This window comes from Staurois parvus, unplaced genomic scaffold (genome assembly GCF_062004578.1).
Source record: "Staurois parvus isolate SC_StPar_1 unplaced genomic scaffold, SC_StPar_1.0 ptg000089l, whole genome shotgun sequence".
Taxonomy (NCBI): Eukaryota; Metazoa; Chordata; class Amphibia; order Anura; family Ranidae; genus Staurois; species Staurois parvus.
The window spans coordinates 316,489-333,777 of NW_028317885.1; the positions used below are offsets into that span (position 1 = coordinate 316,489).

General features: G+C 42.4%; 1 protein-coding gene across 1 annotated transcript in view; it reads right to left on the bottom strand.

The window, feature by feature from the left end:
- SQOR (sulfide quinone oxidoreductase) overlaps positions 1 to 17,289 on the bottom strand; it is a 77,414-nt gene that overhangs the window by 40,381 nt on the left and 19,744 nt on the right. The window contains exons 2-3 of the mRNA XM_089670284.1: positions 3,482 to 3,734; positions 1,102 to 1,272 (exon numbers count right to left, since the gene is read on the bottom strand). Of these exons, the coding sequence (XP_089526410.1) occupies positions 1,102 to 1,272; positions 3,482 to 3,715 (405 nt within the window). The 5' untranslated portion in view covers positions 3,716 to 3,734. The remainder of the gene's footprint in view (positions 1 to 1,101; positions 1,273 to 3,481; positions 3,735 to 17,289) is intronic.

Genomic DNA, 17,289 nt, shown 5'->3' on the forward strand with positions numbered 1-17,289 from the left:
AGTGAGATGAAGGGAGGTTAAGGTGGTCCTAAAAAGGCAGAAGGTTTTTTTTTACCTTAATGCATTCTCTGCATTATGGTAAAAAATCTTCTGTATGCAGCTTCCCCCCCTAATACTTATCTGAACTCGATCTGGATCCAGCAACGTGCATGAGAGCAATATGCAAGAGGCTTGCTATGGGGGTCACTCAGCAGTGAGGAGGGGTCAGGAGCAACAGCGGGGGACCCGAGAAGAGGAGGATTGGGGCTGCTCTGTGCAAAACAATTGCACATAGCGGATAAGTATATATATTTTTTTAATTAAATGTATGCCTTTCCAATCACTTTAAATGGATAGCCGAGTTGGAGACTATACAACCTAAAGGGTTAAACATTGACTTGGATTTATTCCTATTTTGTGAATTTTATCAGTGATCTTGCTCTGTGAATTTATGAAGTCATACTGTGGGTAGAGAATAAAGAACAGACACCAGGATAAAGGATTTCCAATGTATTTTTGTAATAATATAAATGTTATGTATTTGTTTCATTCATGTTGCCCTGTGAGGACCAGTTCACATAGAGAAAAACAAAACAGAGGGCGCACCGGCCTTGTGCATTACCTTTACAAATATGTTTATTAAATTTAAAAGAAGGTATTCTAAAACACAAAAGTACATGAAAATAAGCACATCATATATTGTTTCAGATGTGCAGTACAATTTTCATTTAAATGGGCTGAAATCACACTAGATTACACAAAACCTACTGCATGCATCAATTTAAAAAAGTGCACTGCACCAATTCACATTATCCAGTTCAGGCAAGTGCACTGTGTTTGCGATCTGTTTGGGGGGGGGGGGGGGGGGTCTTTAGGAATCTACTGACACCCAGAGCAGATTGCACAACCAGGGCCTGTGATAATCTAATATTTACACACATTTTTGTTTTCGGACCAAATTGTTAAAAATGGCAATATTACAGGTTTTAAAAACACATATATTCAAATTTATTTTTAGTGTTCAAGTGTGTATAGCTCATATATGAAATAATCATTGTGATAAACATGTAAAGTTCTGAGGAACACCATTTGAAAAAAAACTGCTTGCCCAAATAAAGTTACCTCTTTGTCATCACCTATCCGGATGGAGTTTTTGTCTGGATCAAAGCTTTTTACTTCTGATTTGATCCATTTGACTCCTGAAGGGATCACACTAGCTGTAGGACGAGCAGAACTTGCCAGCTTCTTGGCACCTCCACCAACCAGAGTCCACATGGGCTGATAGTAATGTGTCTACAGAAAATATGGCAATATATTTCCATTAGCACTCGTCAACTGGCAAGTCAAAGGTATATTACAGTGTTCTAAACATATTTTCTTTATTTATAATTTGCATAACGAAAGATGACATTTTCACATGATCTGGTCCCCGAAATGACTTCAGTGTAGGAGGACAGGAAGCGACAACGGCTGTAGAACTTAGGCAAGAATTTCACCCATAGGCTTTCTATGGGGCATCTGTTGTCGACTGTCCCTCCTCTACACTGAAGCCGGCGCTGGGACACGATCATCTGAACAGATCAAAGTGACTTCAGAAAAAGTAAGTATAGACTTCTTTCCTTTAACAGGGTAGTTAGAATAGGCTTAGAATGGAGGTGGAAGCAGTATTAATGAATATGTAAACCCAACATTCCATATTCCTTACATGTTCCTGCTGAACTATGTACTTGTATGAAAAAGTATCCTATTCGCTTTGTATTGTGTGAAATCCCAGGTGTTCATGGGAGGCCCTCTGCTTTCCTATTAAAAACTGACCACAGTAGGCAGGAGAACACAGTGTGGTTAGTTGTCTAGCTGTGCTGGGAATTCAGCCTGCTCTCCTCCAATGATCAGACTTGTCCTGACACCTCCATTCACTGGGAAGTTCAGTGTGCTGCTGTTTATCCTCTCCCAACTCTTATGCAGCTGAGAACAGAGGGTTTGTGGTCACTTTAAAAAAAAAAAAAAAAAAAGTATATATATTTTTTATATATCAACGCACAAATATTTTGTCTTTCATTTCTATTTTGAACTGATTGCGTGAGGATTTACAATCACTTCAAGTTTAGTTTGGCTTGGATTATACTTTAAATATTACATTATCATTACTTGTGCCATAAATAGAGTCTAACTTTATTCCCCTGCTGGTCATCTCCATTAGGAAAACACACAGCTGAATAACTTGTTCTCACTACCTGTCTTTGGCTTAAGGCCATATTTTATCAAAGGGGCATGCTAGAAAACCAGCATCTGATCAGCAGCTTGAAGCCAATGGCTGCGAGCGCTGATCAGTGTGTTCTGCTCTGGATTCGATTGGATGTAGAAGGGTGTAAACCAAACATACAGCCGGTCCATAGGGGTAAATGGAGGCTTTCATCAGGTCCACCTTAAAAACTCACAGGTGGACCTGATCAGACCCTTCGTGTTAAAAGAGGCCTTAAAGCCTTCACTGCTGCACGGTCTTATTAGAAAGTCTGGAAGGCTATGCAACCTCCATCAAAGCACCCTGTATTAAAGGGTATCTCATCTTTTGTTTTTAAATGTATTTGAATCTGAAACCTATTTGAATTTGAAGCCAACGATGATTTACAGAAGTAGGGCCAACACTCTTTTGCTACTTCTCCTTGAGATCACGAGTGCATTTTATTCTGCACTCCTGTGAGCAGTATTCATCTGACAGCTGGCTAAAGCCCGCTATCAGCTGACACCATTCAGCTGGTCCAGACTCTGTATAGATCCAGACTTAAAATGTCGGAATCCACCCAGATCCCTGACCAGCAGTTGACTCAGCTGTCGCTGAGATCCTGAGTCAGCCGCTCTCACCCCCTCCATAGCCCAGTGCTCCAGTGACTGCAGGAGGGGGCCAGACTGCAGGAGGGGGAGCCGGTGACAGTCACCTCTTTCAGCTCAGTGATAACCAAGAACTGAACGATGCGGTGTTTGATCGCTCAGATCACGGTGTAGAGGTGGCAGAGGACTATTGCAGCGTTGGATCAATGCTGCATCCACATAGGTGAGTAGGAATGTTTGTTTTTTCAAAACCCGCACAAAAACCTAGAAAAAAAAAAAAATATATATAAACACTCTTCTTTGTATTGGGGTATTTTGTAAACCAACCAACCAAAACGATCATAGTTTATCTTTAAAGTATAACTGAAGACTAAACTCTACGTTTTTGGTTTTGGTTCTACTTTAAAATTTTAACCGATTCTGTAAAACTAATATAGCTTAAAAATGTAGAGATGGAGAATTTGAAATGTAAATGTAAATTACAAATATTGTGACTATAATTATAAAGCCACACAGTCCAAGAAGTTATGTTACATAATCTATATATGGCAGATTGTGGTGTAATTACAACTAAATGCATTTTACCATCAGGGCCAATTTGTGACTCAAACTTACAACCTTGTATATGTACATACCAGATAAGAGGATAGACACAGAAAATGAGACACTTTACCTCACTTGGCTCTATGATGGCAACTTTCCCGGCTCCAACTTTCCTCTTCATCCGGGCGCTCATGCTAATTCCTCCAGCACCGCCTCCGACAACCACCACATCGTAATACTCCTTGGCAGCAAATCTACTGGTCACATGTAAACTGCGGTTGGTGCCAACGCTCACACCAGCCCTTAATAAATGAGCACACTGGTGGACATGGCCGCCGCAGGGCGCTATTCCAAAGAAGGCCATCGCTGGATGAGATTACAACCTGGGAACAAAATATCACACTTTGAAAGGGAAATATATCTTTTATGAATTAATAGCTTAAAGAGCAACTCGGCCCAGACTATGCACATTAAAGCGGTATTAAACCCAAAAATGTAATATATTGCAGTTTATCAATCATTAGACGTGGTGGTTGCATTCGTTTTCTTTTGAGGATTTTTCCCATCTGATTTCACCTGGTGTTCTGGCTAGTAACACCCTTCCTGTATTAGAGAGACACTACTCTGGATGAAGGAGCACAGGGGGCACCTTTGGATAACCAGCAAATATCACAGAAGATACCCACACTGATCAGGGCACTGATGATCAGTGTCGCCAATCAGTGCCCAGCAGTGCCACCCAATCCCCAGCAGTACCACCAGTCTGGCCATCATTGCTGCATATCAGTGCAGCAGCATCAGTGCCTCCTCATCAATGCCCACCTTTGCTTCCTCATCAGTGCAGCCTATCAGTGCCACCTCATCAACGCACATCAGTGAAGGAGAAAAAACGACCTGTTTGCAAGATTTTATAATAGAAACAAACAAAGAAAAACTTTTTTTTTTCAAATTTTTTGCTCTATTTTTGTCTATAGTGCAAAAAATAACCCCCTCCCCCCCAGTGGCGATTAAGTACCACTATAAGAAAACGCTATTCGTGTGAAAAAAATAAAAATTTCATATGGGTACAGTGTTGCATGACCGTGCAATTGTCATTCCAAGTGCTAATGCACTGAAAGCTGAAAATTGACCTGGGCACGAGGGGGGGGGGGGGGGTTAAAAGTGGTAGGCAAGTGGTTAATACCACTTTAAAAAAGGTACTTCAGTATTTTTAACAAGCTGTAAAATAACTTTTAAAACAAACCATCTTTGCCTGATCTCTGTATGAGCGTGTACTGTGAAGTAATTCCTTCTCAAAGATCCCCCAAAAAAATCAGCTAGTCTGCTTCGGTTCACACCTAGCGTTTCGTGAATGCATGTGTTTTTTGGGCTATATGAATAAGCTACCCTACATGCAACAAACACACCAAAGCAGCTCATGCACCTTTTTGAGAATTGAGTTCTAGACATTTTGGCACATGCAAAAACAAGTATCTACTTGCTGCATTTGGGGTGCCATTAACAATGAATCGCACCACTTTTGCATATGTTCACAACACGCTAAGGTGTGAACCCAGCTGTGTCCTTACATTAGAGGGCTGGAAGGCTACCAAGATTCCGCTCTTCATAGAAAGTTAGAAAAAAAAAAAATCAGCTTTAATGTCAGTATCGCGGTCTTGAATTTTGAGAATACATTCCTCCATAAGGTCTATTGCTACCGAGGTGACTAAGGATTTTTTTAAAGTGCTATAATATGTATTATAACACACTATATTGCCAAAAGTATTGGGCCAGCCCTCCAAATCATTGGATTCAGGTGTTCCAATCACCTCCATGGCCACAGGTGTATAAAATCAAGCACCTAGGCATAAAGACTGCTTCTACAAACATTTGTGAAAGAATGGGTTGTTCTCATGCAAACGTGGTACCGTGATAGGTTGCCACCTGTGCAATAAGTCCATCCGTGAAATTTTGGTTAGTGGTATAACAAAGTGGAAGCAACTGGGAACAACAGAAACTCAGGCATGAAGTGGTAGGCCACGTAAAATGACAGACAAGGGTCAGCGCATGCTAAAGAGCACAGTGCGCAGAAGTCACCAACTGTCTGCAGAGTCAATAGCTAAAGACCTCCAAACTTCGTGTGGCCTTCAGATTAGCACAACAGTGTGTGGAGAGCTTCATGGAATGGGTTTCCATGGCCGAGCAGCTGCAACCAATCCTTACATCACCAAGTGCAATGCAAAGCGCTGGATGCAGTGGTGTAAAGCACGCCACCACTGGACTCGAGCAGTAGAGACGTGTTCTCTGGAGTGATAAATCACACTTCTCTGTCTAGCAATCCGATAGACATGTCTGGGTTTGGCGGTTGCCAGGAAAATGGTACCTGCCTGACTGCATTGTGCCAAGTGTAAAGTTTGGTGGAGGGAGCATTATGGTGTGGGGTTGTCTTTCAGGGGTTGGGCTTGGCCCCTTAGTTCCAGTAAAGGGAACTCTTAATGCGTCAGCATACCAAGACATTTTGGACAATTTCATGCTCCCAACTTTGTGGGAACAGTTTGGGGATGGCCCCTTCCTGTTCCAACATGACTGCGCACCATTGCACAAAGCAAAGTCCATAAAGACATGGATGAGCGAATTTGGGGTGGAGGAACTTGACTGGCCTGCACAGAGTCCTGACCTCAACCCGATAGAACACCTTTGGGATGAATAAGAGTGGAAACTGTGAGCCAGACCTTCTCCTCCGACATCAGTGTCTGACCTCACAAATGCACTTTGGGAAGAATGGTCAAACATTCCCATAGACACACTGCTAAACCTTGTGGACAGCCTTCCCAGAAGAGTTGAAGCTTTTATAGCTGCAAAGGGTGTGCCAACCCAATATTGAACCCTATGGACTAAGACTGGGATGCCATTAAAGTTCATGTGCGTGTAAAGGCAGGCGCCCCAATACTTTTGGCAATATAGTGTATGTAAAATATATATTTATATACAATAGTGTGTAAGGACAGGGAAACTTCTTAACACACACACACGCAATGGTTTTTCTTAACATTTAATTACTATCAGTTTTATGAATACAACTGAGGCAGGCCATAGTTGATATGATTTTCCTTCCTGCAGCAGGAAAGAAAAAGAAAAAGAAAAAAAGTCTTCATTCCCCCACCAACACTGTGTTCCTGCATCCCTCTCGCAGAGCTATTGTGTTCTCCCAGCAAGGGGGGGCAGAAGCTGGGAAGCCGCCATCCCCGTCAGGAGAACACAATAATTATTGGTAGCAGCCATAGCCGCTGGCAACAAATCGCTTGCAAAAAAAACCGACTAGTTGTACCCAGGTTGATCGATGAATTTGAACCATCTATGGTCGGCTTAAGCCAGCAAATTATCCATGTAGCATGACTCAAAGGAATTCTTCTTGAAGTGTCTGTAGACATTTCCAGTTATGAAGCTGTTTACAGGCAAAAGTCTCTCATTTACACAAGGTGTGGTTGTAGTCACACTGCTTCTTTCTGGGTGAAAGTGCATTTATTCTGTACTTGAAATGACAGGGATTGATTCACCACCATTGATAAATATGCCCCTATACATAGCGCTCTATAAAAAGAATAGCAGCTAGGACACTAGAGGCAATCACAATAACCTCATAAACTAAGAGTAAATAAATAAAGTGCAGTGCTAAAACTAGAATAAAACGAATACAAATTTGTTTAAAAGTTCGTCCAATTAATCAAATCTCATAAATAGCACCAATAATATTATCCACAGTAGCAGATCTCTTAGAAGCTTGTGACAAGAGAGAATGACAGAAATGCGTACTCACCGACTGCGCACCTCCCTCTCTTTTTGGCTCCCTATGGAGGAGCTATTAGATCCACAGCACTACTTCCATTAAATCCAGCATCCAGAGGAGGGAGCCCTGTATCCAGGCTGTTCACCCACACATCCTTAAAGGAGTCTTCTGAGTCCAGCAGACCATTACTTCACCCAAGCTTAATGACCAATTTCTCCTGAGGGAAGCCTCACCATCCACCTGCTGTTTTACACTCCATCTGATGGTTATTTACATGCACATTTCCTATGCGCAATCGGTGAGTGCACATTTCTGCCATTCTCTCGTCACAAGCTTCTAAGAGATATCTGCTGCTGTGGATAATATTATTTGTGCCATTTATGAGATTTGATTCATTGGACAAACTTTTAAACAAATTTTTATTCATTTATTCGTTTTATTCTAGTTTTAGCGCTACACTTTTATTTACTATATGTTAAATGGACTGCTGTGCGTTTCTGCAAAAAGAAAAACGCTTAGGTGTGAACCTAGACTGAGGCAGCATTCACACCTGCGTGATGCGTCATTTTTCTCCCATGCATCTGTGTCACGCGAGAGCAGTCAAGTGAATGGGCTGCCGAATGCATGACAAACATACCACGGTACCTGCACTTTTTTTTTTTTTTTTTGCAGTGATCCAAGCACATTTTTGTAATGCGCAGTTTGTCACATGACAAAATGCGCAACTGCCAACTGCATTTGGGGTGCCATAAAGAAATAATGGCACCGCGCGTATGTCTTGCTGCGTTTTCTGCACATTTCTGGGACCGCGGGCAGACACAACTTTCTGCCTACGTTTCCAGAACATAAAAAAAAGTATAAATGGGGTCTTAGGTGACCATTTCAGTGGCCTTCTGTTATTATTATACAAGTTGTTTATAGCGCCAACAGTTTGCTCAACACTTTACAATATAATGGGAGACAATACAGTTCATAGTTACATACCGGTAGTTAGTCTGGCTGAAAAAAAGACAAAAGTCCATCCAGTTCAACCATTTAAAAAAAAAAAAAAAAAAAAGTTATCACCCTTTACCCACAGTTGATCCAGAGGAAGGGAAAAAACCCAGCAAAGCATGATCCAATTTCCTCTGCAGGGGAAAAAATTCCTTCCTGATCCCCCGAGAGGCAATCGGATATTCCCTGGATCAACTTTACCTATAAATGTTAGTATCCAGTTATATTCTGTGTATCTAAGAAATAATCCAGGCCTTTTTTAAAGCAATCCACTGAGCTGGCCAGAACCAACTCTTGAGGGAGTCTATTCCATATTTTCACAGCTCTTATCGTTTAGAAACCTTTCCATGTCTGGAGATTACATTTCTTTTCCTCCAGACGTAAAGAGTGCCCCCTTGTCCTCTGTGATTACCTAAGGGTGAATAGCTCTACACCGAGTTCACTATATGAACCACGGATGTATTTATACATGTTGATCATATCCCCCTTAATCTCCTCTTCTCAAGAGAGAATACATTCAGTTCCTCTAATCTTTCCTCATAGCTGAGCTCCTCCATTCAATAAAAAATGAGGGTTAGGAGGGCCCTGCTGCTAGGAGCTTACAATCTAAGAGGGAAGGGCTGGTGGAACAAAAAGGTAATAACTGTAGAGATGAAATGATGGGAGAAACAGAAAATTTGGTTATTAGCTGAAGGCAGGATAGGCTTCCCCGAAGAGATAGGTTTTCAGATATCACCTAAAAGTGGACAGAGTAGGTGATAGTTGAACAGATTGGGGTAGAGAGTTCCAGAGGATGGGGGAGGCTCTGGAGAAGTACTGGAGACGAGCATGGGAGGAGGAGACAAGGGAGCTAGAGAGCCAAACTAGAAAAGGGGTTTTCTGTACGGTGCACACAGCACGTGTTCTGGATGCTGTATGTGTACACTGTATAATAATCTGTGCCTTGTATGCTATATATATATATATATATATATATATATATATATATATATATATATATATATATATACAGTGTTCTCTGCTCTGTACAAGTGGTGTATGTTGTGTAATGTACTGTATTTGTCCACCCCCTTCACTTCCTTGGAGTGCAATCACCGACTTCAGGGTAGGCAGAGGAAGTGACACCATCCTATCCTGTCTAAATACTTGAAAAGAAAGTGCAGTGCTAAAACACATACAAATTAATATTATCAATCCGTAAAAACAGCTGAACAAATCATTATGAATAAATTAATCCCAACATTCTAAAATATATAAAAATGGATGGATCGTGCTGGACCTGACATATTCCTCTAATGGTGGTAGGCTGATGTCAGCAGTATGGAAAAACCTCCTGTCATGAAGTGTGAGCTCTGGGGATGAATTGTTGGCTCACAGTGGAGTCAACACAAAAAATAGCCCATAGTTATTTTCTCCCTTGCTGAGGAAGTGCAATTGCATGAAACGCGTCCAAGGGGCCATAACGTCATGACATCAAGCCACCAGTCCCTGATACAGGTCCGGTGGCCTCCTTTATATTTTATGTACGGTCAGTGTACTTTTTTTTCTTATACCAACCTTGATTTGATCACTTTTTCTTATGTACCCATGTGGATTAATACATTTATTTAAATACTACACTATGGGCCATTTTTTGTGTTGACTCCCCTGTGAGCCAACAATTCATCCCCAGAGCCCACACTTCATGACAAAGGAGGTTTTTCCATACTGCAGACATCAGCCTACCACGATTAGAGGAATACGCCAGGTCCAGCATGATCCATCCAGGCCATATACCTGAGAGGCTCTAAGGTGGCGTTCAGGGTTACCACAAGAGAGACGACCACTGACCAGACCAGACCAATGCCAAGAGGGGGAGAGTCCGTTACAATCGGTTCAGCTCATCCATCCCATCCCATGAGGGGGACCTTTGGTTATCTATTATATGCGTATATAAAGATACGCATCTGGTGAGTGCGTATTTTACCATTTTATCACCTTGCCACCTGGAATGTAAAGTCACTAACATCTCCTGTAACCATCACCTGTCACAGACTATCACCATTTTTATATATCTATTTTAGAATATTGGGATTCATTTATTCATAATTTGTTCAGCTTGTTTCATGGATTGATAATATTAATTTGTATGTGTTTTAGCGCTGCACTTTTTCCAAGTATTTTTATGAGATTTTATTCTGATTGCCTTTTGTGCTATTAGCTGCTATACTATCATTAAGCGCTCACTGATCAGTTTATTTTATTCTGTCTATCCTGTCTAAACTGAACACCCAAAAGGTATGTTCACCTGGTGATGGTGTCAGTAACACACTTCCTGTCCTGGGGTGACAACGCTCATTCACTGTACTGCATCTTAGGAGGAGTGGACTCCCTAGGCCAGTAAACATGTTAGTACTACAAACATCCCCATTTCCTTTAGGCTACTTTTACACTGATCCGTGGCAAAAATGCATATATGTGTTTTTGCCACGTTTTTATCGCATTTGCAGCACTTTTTTTAGGGGATGCATAACTCAAAAAAATGCACCAAAAACGCAACACAGGTGCGTTTTTGCCATGTTTCCCATCAATTTCTATTTGGTGTTTTTTTTTTTAAACCGCATCAAAAATGCAGCAAAACTTTGAAAAACACACCAGACCTGCAACGGATCACTCTGAAGACCTCCAGAGTTCCACAGTCACACATTTTTCTTCTGCAAAAGTGGAAGAAAAACAAAATCAGTGTGAAAGCAGCCTTATTCTTTTACATGGGGGGGGGGGGGGGGGTAGGTGTTTTGTAGCACACAAAGACAACTCAGAACAAAATGACAAAAGCAGAGACAGACATCCCTGGAAGTTAGGAACTCAAAAGGCTATTGGCAGGATCGAAAATTGTTGTTTTTTGCAATTTTCAAACAGATTTAACAAAAAGAGCGTTCAATGGCATATTTAACGGACCAAAATGAGCAAGTAAGGGTCCCTTCACATGGCCGGTCTTTTTTTTTTAAAATTAGTTCAGTGACGCTTTTTATATCCACTACCAATACAAAAATGACTCATTTGTCCGTTTACATCCGTTCCATTTTATAATGGAACAAAAATAAGGCTTTGATCCGTTCAAAAAAAACGGATGTTGACGGATGCGGATGTAAACGTTTTTCCATAGAGATGCATTGATGTCGGTTTTTCATCCATCAATGGATGGATCAAAAACGGACAAAACAGAACACCCGTGTGAATGGACCCCTAGAGAATGGTCTGCCATTCCACACTTTAAATAACACTAATTTAAAGTTTGCATGTTCTCCCTGTGCTTGCGTGAGTTTCCTCCGGGTACTCCAGTTTCCTCCTACACTCCAAAGACATTCTGGTAGGTTAATTGGCTCCTGTCTAAATTGGCCCTAGTATGTGTATGTATGAATGTAAGTTAGGGACCTTAGATTGTACGACCCTTGACAGCAAAGACTAATATAAATGTACAGTATTACTATTACCACAGGTACTTGTATATCGCTGTCAGTTTGCATATATATTGTACATTCACATTGGTCCCTAACCCTCAAGGGGTGTACAATCTAAGGTCCCTAACTCCCATTCATACATACACATACTAGGGCCAATTTAGACAGGAGCCAATTAACCTACCAGCAGGTCTTTGGAGTGTAGGAGGAAACTGGAGTACCTGGAGGAAACCCACGCAGGCACAGGGAGAACATGCAAAATCCAGGCAGGTGGTGCTGTGGTTGGGATTCAAACCGATGATCCTAATACTGCCAGGCGGAAGTGCTAACCATTTAGCCACTGTGCTGCACAGTATGTAAAGTTCTATGGAAATTGTCTGCAGTGTATAAATAAATGAGGGGATAATTCTGGCCATAGCCGGGCAGATATCTCCAGGAGGAAGAAGGTTGGAGAAGTAGCTGCTCTCCTTGCACAGGTTGACAATGGTGCGTACACAGACCTTTGATCCTTCCTCCTACTTTATAGCAGATTGGAAAACTTCCCAATGTGATAAAAAGCGTCTGACTGCCAAAGGCCAAATTCAGAATCCGAGACCCCCCCGAATAAAAGTAAGCCATGCCTAAAATGCAAACCATTACTGGCAGCCATCATCCCATTTGTTGATATCCTAAGGCTCATTTCACACCCTTCGGTGGATCGCTTTTCAGAGAACAGTGAATAGAGGTTTGTGGGCATTCAGGAGGCGACGCTGCCATATCCTGATGCCGTTTTTGTTTGTTTTTCAGCATTTGGCTCATGGCTTTGGCACACGATTTTGGCTCACGGTATTGGCACAACCCCATCCTCTTAGGGCGAATTCACACAACGCAGAGCTGCTGGAGAGATGCACCGCTCCCGCAGCTCTGCATTGCTGACTGCGCTACGGGGCAGCACATCGCTCAGCTAACTATTTTTTTTTAATAAACTTTGTTTGAATTGTACAAAACGTACACTTCATTCACTGCAATGATACACTGTAAATACCGCAGTGTAGCGCTAACAGAAAACTAAATGATAGCTGGTGAATAATAAATCGTGATAATAAATACAAAAATTAGTGCACAATAACCGATCCCCCTGACATCCACATCAGAGGGATCCACATATAAATAAATATAATAATGATTGATAGATTATATGTAACACGTGAATTCCCTCTCATTGGGAATATACTGTGCACATAGTGAAGTGTTATCCGTACACACAAAAAATGTGAAATGCCACCATAAATGTTCAAAACCAACTGCAAACAAAAATGCTGTAAAAAGTCCCAAAAACAACAACACATTTGGTGGTGCTCCAACTTCACTCTCATGCAGTTGTAGTGATGTGTAGGTGATCAACACGTGATAATCCTCCAGTGGCCAGAATACCCCCTCACCTCCTTACTTAGACCCCAAAGGGCCAACTCGCTTTGGGGATCAACAGATCCTACAAGGACAGACTCCTCCTAGGCTTCCCCTCAATAATGGCATGTGTCTCCAGCCTCCAACCAGCTAACAGCAAGCTTCTCCCAGGATCATAGTAAAACACAAACAGAGATCCTCCATAGTGTAACCTGTTTATTCCAGCATAAAATTCAAATAAAAAATGCCCACGCACATTGTTTTCTTCACATCTCAGCTCGTCTACCACATGCTATGGGTGTACTGCATGGGTATCTGAAAAGGTGTTCCAATATGGCCTCCACGCCAGAAGTGATGTCACCACGTTCCCAGAAGCTCCTCCCCGCGTACCCATATTTTTATTTGAATTTTATGCTGGCATAAACAGGTTACACTATGGAGGGTCTCTGTTTGTGTTTTACTATGATCCTGGGAGAAGCTTGCTGTTAGCTGGTTGGAGGCTGGAGACACATGCCATTATTGAGGGGAAGCCTAGGAGGAGTCTGTCCTTGTAGGATCTGTTGATCCCCAAAGCGAGCTGGCCCTTTGGGGTCTAAGTAAGGAGGTGAGGGGGTATTCTGGCCACTGGAGGATCATCACGTGTTGATCACCTACACATCACTACAACTGCATGAGAGTGAAGTTGGAGCACCACCAAATGTGTTGTTTTTAGGACTTTTTACAGCATTTTTGTTTGCAGTTGGTTTTGCACATTTATAGTGGGATTTCACATTTTTTGTGTGTACGGATAACACTTTACTATGTGCACAGTATATTCCCAATGAGAGGGAATTCATGTGTTACACATAATCTATCAATCATTATTAAATAAATAAAGTGCAGCGCTAAAGCATATTAAAAAAGTTCGTTCTTAGAAATTCGTTGTCAGAAGTTCATGAGATATCTCGATCAATACAATGGTATACACAGCTAGAAGGATCCAGTGGAAATGACAGAAATGTGCACTCACCGACCGCGCATAGGAAATGCGCATTTGTGTGTTAAAATCACAGATGTCGAACTCCCTCAGGACGAGGTGTCATCAGGCAGTGATCTGCTAGGCTCACAGGACCTCCTTAGGATCAGGATTAAAATGGCCAGGTGAGGGCTCCCTCCTCCAGATGTAGCTGTGTCTGCCAGTCTGATAACCCCTCAGTAAGGGGTAAAAAATGGGAAGATACCCATAGTGTAGTATTTCCAAAGTTTATTTAATAACAAATATAACAGGACAGGTCAGTGTTGAAAACTGGCAAAATGCCAGAAAGTGCAAGGTGAATGATTAATACTGACCTACAGTAAAATGGCTGCCAGACCTCCTCGTGGTCTGGGCGGCGATGAGGCGTCACAAGCTGTCAGTTCCTCCTGAGGCCTTTCGTGCTAAGGCACATCTTCAGAGGGGAGGCTGACCTCCATGGCCATCTTTCTGGCTGTTTGCCAGTTTTAACACTGACCTGTCCTGTTATATTTGTTATACAATAAACTTTTGAAATACTACACTATGGGCATTTTCCCCTTTTTTTACCCCTTATTGAGGGGTTATCAGACTGGCAGACACAGCTACATCTGGAGGAGGGAGCCCTCACCTGGCCGTTTTAATCCTGATCCTAAGGAGGTCCTGTGAGCCTAGCAGATCACCGCCTGATGACACCTCGTCCTGAGGGAGTTCGACATCTGTGATTTTAACACACAAATGCGCATTTCCTATGCGCGGTCGGTGAGTGCGCATTTCTGTCATTTCCACTGGATCCTTCTAGCTGTGTATACCATTGTATTGATCGAGATATCTCATGAACTTCTGACAACGAATTTCTAAGAACGAACTTTTTTAATATGCTTTAGCGCTGCACTTTATTTATTTATACAGTCAGAGGAGGTTGTGATCCCCTCTTGTGCCACTAGCTGCTTATTTTCTCATTGACATTTAATGAGCGCTCACTTTACTTTATTTTATATCAATCATTATTATATTTATTTATATGTAGATCCCTCTGATGTGGATGTCAGGGGGATCGGTTATTGTGTGCTAATTTTGTATTTATTATTCACCAGCTATCGTTTAGTTTTCTGTGTTTTCTGTTAGCGCTACACTGTGGTATTTATTGTTTCATACACTTATTGGGTATAAGGTTAGTGTCAGCAGCTTTAGGGTTAGGACTCCATTTCAGTGCAGGAGGATCCTCTTTATAAATGATACACTGCGCTGCCTTACAGTGTGATTCGGCGCGGTGTGCTGCGATAACATGCAGCGTGAATAGGACACACTAAAGACATTGTTTCCTGTGTCCCTGCAGTGACAGATTACAGGGCACTAACATGTTTGTCACCACAAATAGTGTGAATTAGCCCTCAGGACTTATAGACGGGGGGGGGGGGGGGGGGGAACCAGTGGAGCCATGTTTTTACTGCCCCCAGACCACTACCCCCTATAGCTGAGGAGGCAGCAGCCAGGGGTGTACATGGATGTGATCTTTTGCGGCTGCTGCCAGAGTTATTCCCCCCCCCCGGTCACTTTTGGCGGGCACTACCACCCACTGAAAACAACTCGTTCACATGAATGAGACCACCCTACAACTGCATGCAACTCTTCAGAAAGCAACGCTAGTGCGAACAAGCGCTTACATGGCAGAGTTTGACAGGAGGTGTCAAGGGGCATGTAGAAATGCCACGCTGCAATGAAGGCCACGCCATGGTGTGCTCATGTGAGTGACACCATATCTACTTGTAGGTGGGCCTGTGGGCGCTGGTGAAGCCAAGTTCTCCTTCACAAGGAAATGCCGTGTGCGTCTCTCTCCTGCCGTGTAACATGAGCTCAGCACTGAAGGGAAACGATACGAATCTTCCAGCCTGCCCTGTTATTGGAAAGTCCTCCCCCCCGCTCATGTGATGGGCCGGGGAGATCACTCTTCACTTCACGCCGACTCAGCAGAGCAAGTGGGAGACGTGCAGCGCTTCTCCACCTATGCGGTTTCTGCTGCGTCTTGCAGAATCACGCAGAAGTCCATTTAACATGATTCCCTATGGGACACGTTCACATTTCCATGTTGTCACCCAGTGCGTTTTTTGCAAAGGGTCGGGGACTTTTTTAAAAACGCAAAAAACGTTGCGTTTTTGGTTCTATAGACTTGAATGGAAACGCTGCAGAAAAGCATGTAGTGCTTTTTTGATACGTTTGACGCGTTTTGTATTTTATTCTGCCCAGCAACAAGTTGAAAAAAAAATGCAAAATGCATCAAAAACGTGGCAAAATTGCATATTCAAAACGCACCATAAAAAGTACTGCATAAATGCATCAAAAGCAAACTGCATAGGTATGAACCTAGCCCTAGGCCTCATGCTCACTGGACGATTTTCTATCTCTCCTAGACGGCTTTCCTCCTGGCAGAAAAAAACGCTTGACGCTTGTAAAAGTGTGTACCATGATTTGCCACATCAAGCAAAATAATTTATTGTGGCCACTGGAATGAATTAACTTTTAGGTACTAAACAGCCTTTTAGACATGGCAAACTTTTTTTTCTGCAAAAATGCCGCTGCTCCTGGATGTACCAATGTTTTTTTTCTGTGCTGCTAAATTCCGGTTCACATACATGCGGCCGTGCGGGCTGCGTTTTGCACGGGCACTAGAGCCCATTCATTTGAATGGACTCCTGTGCCCTGGGACACACAGGGAAGACATCTTCTTGGGAAAATGCAGCCCGCACGGGAACCTCGGTTCCCAGTACAGTTGCGTTTTCCAGTGCGGGCGGCATGCCATTAGAACTAATGGCACCAGCCCACGGGTCCACATTTCTATGTGTGGGTGGTACGGCTTCACGGATTTTCGTGTGGATCCACAGCAGTACCACCCACACAGATGTGAACCTAGGGTAAAGGCCTACAGGGGTCGTCTTACTAAAACTGGAGAGAGAAAAATCTGGTGCATAGAAACCAATCAGCTTCCAGGTTTTTTTTGTCAAAGCTTAATTGAACAAGCTGAAGTAATGCAGGCCATATATGGGCCAAATTCCAAGCAAATGTTCTTTAGAAAATTGGAAATTTCGTGCATTTTGTAATCCAATGGTGCCACCATTGAGTTGGAAATTTGACCAACCAAGCCTTTCATTTCAGAAATTTTGTGGCCAAGAATTTTCTTTTCTTTCCAGGTCATAGCTCATGCTCATTTCTTTTTAAATTACATTTCTCACATGATTCTCCCATCACTGATTAGAAAGTCGTTCTGTTTTTTCAAAAAATTTACAACATGCCTGATCACTCAGATTCGACGGTCGCTCGAAAATCGGCCTTTTCTATGACCCACTAATGGTGCAAAATTTGAA